General features: G+C 40.2%; 1 protein-coding gene across 1 annotated transcript; it reads left to right on the top strand.

Moving 5' to 3' along the window:
• Positions 1-703: 703 nt before the first annotated feature.
• LOC124253851 lies at positions 704-5,479 on the top strand. Its single transcript, XM_046687700.1, has 4 exons — positions 704-780; positions 1,461-1,819; positions 3,681-3,764; positions 5,427-5,479. The coding sequence occupies exons 2-4, from the start codon at positions 1,495-1,497 to the stop codon at positions 5,477-5,479; spliced, it is 462 nt and encodes a 153-aa protein (XP_046543656.1). The 5' UTR covers positions 704-780; positions 1,461-1,494.
• The last annotated feature ends 1,173 nt before the right edge of the window (positions 5,480-6,652 follow it).

Genomic DNA, 6,652 nt, shown 5'->3' with positions numbered 1-6,652 from the left:
GTCGAATCTCTGGGGACCAAGTAATAAATTCGAATTTATCGATGTATTTGAGACATAGGTATATCTATGAGGGTAGAAAAAGGATGATCCAGTCCAAATTCCTAAGCCTAAGCATTTGTTTATCTAATGATTTCCTATCACTAATAGGGGCACCTTATCAGTTCCAGTCGATAAGCACAGACAGTGATTTCCATAAAATCACTAATCTGCCTTTTGAACTCACCGATCAAAGGCAAAGGCGGAAAGGTGTGAGCCAGCTGGTTTGTTAATTGGATCAGTTTGCTACACTAATCAACTTCTCATTGACTGACTTCTCGCTTATGTATACAAGATTGCTGTTTGAATCTCATGGGACCAAAATTTCTCTTGAGTCATCATGTGTATTTGAGACCTAATTCGTGTAACTAGTATTCAAATGATGACAACTATAACAGGGAATGGTCAGGACTGACAGGTACTTCGAAGTTATGCATAATGTTCGAGACACCGGCATTCACTCATCGAGATTTGACTGTATTTACTTTTAACCTTGATTAACATTTATGTGTTTTGACCACATTGACCCTCCTCTGCTTGTGTAAACATAATCACTTCCAAAACTGAGGAACCTGAACTTAGGCAAGCTTGAACTTAGGCAATCCAGTGATCAACATCATGAGCATCAATCAACTAATTGGGATACAATGGCGGTCAGCTAAAACTAACCACCTAATCCCGCTTGTAAGCCTCTTAGTCAAGCATGGTTTGCTTGAAGACCAGTTCTAACCCGGTTCCTCACTGGTACTTGCATTTGTTTACCAAAAGTTTTAGTTTGAGAAGATTTAAAGCATCAGCAGGGTATTCACCTTTGTCAGGCATAGCATTCTATTATCATGAAAGGTTTCAGTTTTATCCAATCAAAATAGAGAGCTGAAGGTCGGGTTCAATCCGTGAGTGAATGGCTCGGAGTCAGTATAATGTATCTGAGTGGGGTATTCAGGCTTCACTGTGGCGTGGTATCTCAGTGGACTAGCACTATAAAACCAGCTTAAGTCCAAGCAGCCGCACATACGCATACACACGCACGTCGTCATTTGAGAGAAATAATCTCAAGCACCTATCTAAAATCACAATTTCACCTCACTTTCAATCAAAATAGGATACAAATAAATTTAAAAAGAAAAGTCTTGGTTTAATGTACCTTTTCCAGATAGTTTATTTAACTGTTTAGTGAATATTTCTGGGTGGCTGAATGTTTGCCTGAATTTGACTTGCATCATGGACAACCAAGACATATGATGGAATTTGACATCGCCATTATAATTCTTTCATCAACAAACTAGTGAGTCCAGTGAGGTTGTTTGTTAAAGTTTGTATAAGGACATTCAATAATAGTGGGTGAGCTACAGAACCCTTGGAACAATGTTGTCAGACCAGCTTACCTATTGTCATAGCATGCTTAGATTCCTCATTATTTTCAGACAGAGCACGGTGAAGTGAGGAGGTGAACTTGTGATGGCCAGTAGAGATGAAGACAGTGGACACCATCTGGTCATTGCCACTTCCAGTGAGCCATCTGAAGGTCACATGGAAACTTCCAATGAGGTATCTGAATTCCGTGTTGCTACTTCTAGTGAGTCATCTGAAGGTCACATTGCCGCTTCCGGAGAGCAGTCTGAAAGTCATATGGACATGTTAGCTTTGAGAGGTGACTTGCCAGTTCCTGATATTGACTTATCCAGGTCAGACAAGGAACATGAAGGTCTCTTGGTACCCGCAGGTTCAGCTGAGCACAGGGAGGTCCTTGAGCTGGAGAGCCAAGCAATCACACTAAGTACAGGTGGGTGTCACTCTTGTCCTCCGGGTTGTCATCTGTGTTGATATTTATATGAAATAAAACAAACTAAGTTGTCCTGTTCATTCTTTCTAATATTCCAATTCAAATATTTTACATCAGTCAAATTTCACTCAGTTCGTCATTGTTGTACTTTTCCACCTGTTTGTCTCTTTGTACTGTGAACTCTCCCCTTTGCATGTATTTAGGACATGTGAAACTGATGAAGCAGGATACGCCCACCTTTTCGTGACCACCTGGTTATAATCACTATTTGACTCTGATTCACGAGCAGTCAGAATTGTATATCGACTGTTCTAGCCTCTAGCAGATGATGGTGAAGTGAGGTGAAATTGGGTTTAACGTCGTACTTGAGAATATTTTAATGTCTTTTGGTATGACGCGGTTTGGGATCGAACCTGCGACCTTCCGCTCTCTGGGCGACTGTTCTAGCCTCTAGCAGATGGGGGCGGTGGGGTAGCCTAATGGTTTAAGCGTTGTCTCGTCACGCCGAAGACCCGGGTTCGAATCCCCACATGGGTACAATGTGTGAAGCCCATTTCTGGTGTCCCCCACCGTGATGTTGCTGGAATATTGCTAAAGGCGTCGTAAAATCAAAATCAATCAGTCAGTCAGTCAGTCTAGCAGATGGAGGTGGAGTGAGGTGAAATTGGGTTTAACATCGTACTTGAGAATATTTTAATGTCTTTTGGTATGACGCGTCGGGATCGAACCTGTGACCTTCCGCTCTCGGCTGGATGCTCTAACCACTACACCACGGAGGCGTCTCTGGCAGATGGATGTTTTGTCATTTGCATTTAGTGGAGAATACAACTTTTTAAGGCTCACCTTTTCAGAACCAAAAGACACATTGCTCTGAAATGTTCACAGGATGTTCACAGCCTGTTTTAACATGAGGATTGTGTTTGTGTTGTTTAATGGCACACACAGCAATACTCCAGCTAATTGGCAGTGGTCTGTGAATAGTTTGGACAAGACAATCCAGTGATCAACAGCATGAATATCAATCTACACAACTTGGATACAATGACATGTGTCAACCAAGTCAGTAAGCCTGACCACCCAATCCTGGTAACAGTCCGAGACGTAACGTATCGCGAGATGGACTATGATCTCTTGTAATGCGAGATGGGTGCGGCTCTGCATACAAACTGAAGCGCTTGATTCAATCAACGCGTAAACACAATGCGGGATGATTAAAGCGCCCCGTAAAATCTCTAGCCGTGGTGGTTACTTGACAGTCGCGGAATAAACAGGTTTTTCGAAAGCAGAAACACCACACCCTCTCAGGTAGTCAACTGTGCGGTAATGGGGGACCGCCTCGTACATGTTACATCCACTACTGGTTAGTCATGCTTCTTCGACAAGAATGGGTTCACGGAAGACCAATTCTAACCAGGATCTTCACGGCTGTACCCGATCTTGATAATATCCAAGAATTATGTCAGTCTGTCGGTCAAAAGACATTTCAGTTCATCATGGGTATAATTATAAGGAGAGAAGGTGTCTATTTTGAACAATACTTGTTTTCTTCCTGAATACAGTGTATGAATCAACTTGATCTGCTTCACTCTTTGTGTCTGTATGTTGAGGAGCTGACAGAGCGTCAGACATTTTGTGGAATCTCATGATTCCTGATGAATATGTGTAATTCAGCAGCGATTGTATATGACAGGATAAGTTTTATTATCATGAAATATGTGAACGTCTTCAGAATGATAGAAACCCAACTTTTCGCCCTGCAGTAATATGAAATAATGTTATTCCATGTGGAAAGAAAACACCTGATTAATTCAGGTTTTGGTTACCATGGTTACTGATGATTCCTCCTGTTTGGTGTTGACAGGTGAACAGCGTTCAGGGAACGCCCAAGCTGCCAACATGATCAACATCGTCACTGGAGGGGCAGGACAAGGAACACTGGGGAGAGGTGAGTGTTGATGGAGGAAGGGTCAGTAAGTGACCAGATCTTGTTCAAGACTGTTACCATTCTCAGTTTCTCAGGGACAGAATCTGTGCATACCACAATGTTGTTTCCACCCACATGGATTGAAATGTTTGATAGAAGAATACATCGTATATAAACTCCTGATGTATTGACATATCTTGCAAAACTAATGAATCTTGGATGATGTATCTGTATACAGTGTTTCCGGTGGTTTTGAAAATTACCGGCGGCTTATGCCGACGGGGTCTGAAAATTCCGGCTGAACTAGTTTTTATCCGGAGACAAAGTAATCAGTATTCGTAACGATATACTGTTAATAAATGTGTTGAAAAGTCTGCCGTACGTGTTGCTTGTTTTTAGAAAATGTTCATTAGACCTACAGCGTCCTGACAAAAGTATTCGCGATTTGGCATATATAGCCGTTCGACTTTGATTGAAACGTCTCGTATTTTGTCACAATCAGAAAATGAAAGCGGTCCAACTAAATTCGATAAATGTGTTCAGAATGTCATTCGCTATCTAAATGCCTGTGAAATGTGCAAATAATTAGTGTTTATATACCTGTGGTGAACTTCAATCTGCGTTTCACGAGTTGAAAACAACGATTCTCGGACACATGCTTCGGCAGCGGGTCCACAATAACATTGTCAAAGAGCAAAGTAATGATGTTTCGAGGAATTCATTAAATAAATTGAATAGACTAATGAATAAAATCAACAACAACATTCATAAAAGTTGTCAAATGTACATATAAAATTACTATTTCCATCTTTTTGTGCGATCATGTAATGTAAGTCAAGTCACTGACAACGCTCGGACACGATGTTTAATGAGAAAATATATACATGAAGCATTTTTGTCACAGGTCATAACCTAGCACGATACGTCCAATAAGTTCCATAATTTACGTATAGGTAGCGATTTCTTGCTTAATATGTTCAGAATAGCATTATTTTACCCAAAACTTTTGTCTAAATCTAAAGGCTTTCGTTTACGAGGACGGTAACCATTGCCGTAATATGATTGGCTGCTTTAGGTCACGTGTCTGATTTTGACCAATTACGACCCTTATAGCAGACTGTGGCGAAAAAGCGTCATTAGAAACCAATCTTTATCCAATAAAATCGCTTCTTACAACTGTGAAAAAGCTCTAGAGTCTATATTTAGATGTGGGATTGCCACCCTAGTTTTCAATACGTTTGCATAATGATCTGAAGAGAACAAAGAATAAACAAAGACATTGTTATTAAATCTGCCGATAAAAGGCAACTTTAAGCAATACAAAATTTACCGGCGGCAGCTACCGACGGCAGTTGAAAATACCGGATCTTCACAATTTTTATCGGTAAAAATCCGGTAATTACCGGAGAACGGGAACACTGTGTATATAAAACAACTAGTACACACCCTGTGTCAATTTTGCTGTGCTTTCACAACTGATACCACAAGCTTTTGTCAGTGAATAAGCATGTTGGTGTTTTGTGTTCAGTTCAAAGTAGTCTTAAATGTGGAGTTGAAACATCACTTTCTTTGGATGAGACTTATAACAACTAAGGGATGTTCCACACACAATAGAAATACGTTGTCATTTTATGTTTACACCGAAGTCTTTGCTGGGATGGTAAAAACTTTTTTCCCCTTCAGATACCCTTGATTTGCGCACAGATGAAGCAAGGAAGATTTTTTGCTCCAACTGAAGCCTACAGAAAAGTGAAACAGAAATTGAGGGAATTTGGTCATGTGACTATCTGTGGTGCTTCAGGAGAGGGCAAGACAACAATGGCTCTGGTGCTGGGTTCACAGTATAGACAAAAGGGGTACGAGGTCGTGTTTGTGGACAGCCTTAAGAAGTTTGACTTTGACCGCTGTCTTAATACTTACTCAAGAGTATTTCTCATTGTTGATGATTTGTTTGGTACAGTTGGAGTATCTGCTAATACTTCACAGGTTAAAAACTTTCTGAACAATCTTCTCCCCCATTTAGAACAAAAGCAGAGAGAAGAAGAGAAAAGGTCAGAATTGAGTGAAAACAGTGATGCTGGTGAAAAATTCAGAAACAAAGTGCAAAGTTTAACAGAATCTCAAACAAAGGACATTCATGTTGTCTTCACATCAAAATCTTACAATTTCCATGATGGACTTGCAAAACTGCAGTATGAGGGTTTCAAATTGTTCAAGGGTCAGACAGTAGTGGACTTAACAAAACAAGAACAATACAGGCTTTCTGACAAAGAGAAAAAATTAATATTTGAACGGCATAAGCATGCTTTTGGTGACTACTCAGTGCAACATATTCCAGATTACAATGAGCTGGAAATCTCTTCTAACATCTTTGGATTTCCTCTCATTTGTAAACTTTGTTTTGAATTTTCCTCTTTCTTTAAAAATGAAAAATCATTTTTCAAGGAACCACTGTTTTATCTTAGGTTAGAACTAAAGCAGTTACTTGAAGATAGAAATGATAGATCTGCCATATTGGTTCTGATGCTGCTGTGTGAAGACAAATTGAACCTGACCAGGTTAGACAGTGGAGATGAAGACAAGGAAATGGACAGGATGGTCAAAACTGTTCAGGACCTGATGCCAAATGCTACACGTTCAGGCATGTACAAAGCCTCTAAAAGTTTTAGAGGTACATTCTTCACAAGAGGAGACACTGTTGGCTTTGCCCACTCTTCAATTTATGATGCTTGTGCCTGTGCCTTGTTCAGTATCAGTCCAGTCTTTGTTTTGAAGAACTGTAGTGATGACTTTCTGTTTGAAAGAGTACAAGGTGAAAAGGTTGAAGAAACTATAGCTGATGACCATCTCCATCTGATATATGTCTCAGATAATTATGATGACCTACTAACCACAAGGTTTGCAGATTC

This window comes from Haliotis rubra, unplaced genomic scaffold (assembly GCF_003918875.1).
Source record: "Haliotis rubra isolate DU_JTF1 unplaced genomic scaffold, ASM391887v1 Scf556, whole genome shotgun sequence".
Lineage (NCBI taxonomy): Eukaryota > Metazoa > Mollusca > Gastropoda > Lepetellida > Haliotidae > Haliotis > Haliotis rubra.
This window is presented reverse-complemented; position numbering and strand designations above follow the sequence as displayed.

What these genes read in the sequence shown, in the direction of transcription:
- LOC124253851 (XM_046687700.1), top strand. Translation starts at nt 1,495, where the DNA reads ATGGCCAGTAGAGATGAAGACAGTGGACACCATCTGGTCATTGCCACT. An exon ending in AGCAATCACACTAAGTACAG is followed by an intron (nt 1,820 to 3,680) that starts GTGGGTGTCACT and finishes TGGTGTTGACAG; the next exon opens with GTGAACAGCGTTCAGGGAAC. An exon ending in ACAAGGAACACTGGGGAGAG is followed by an intron (nt 3,765 to 5,426) that starts GTGAGTGTTGAT and finishes TTTCCCCTTCAG; the next exon opens with ATACCCTTGATTTGCGCACA.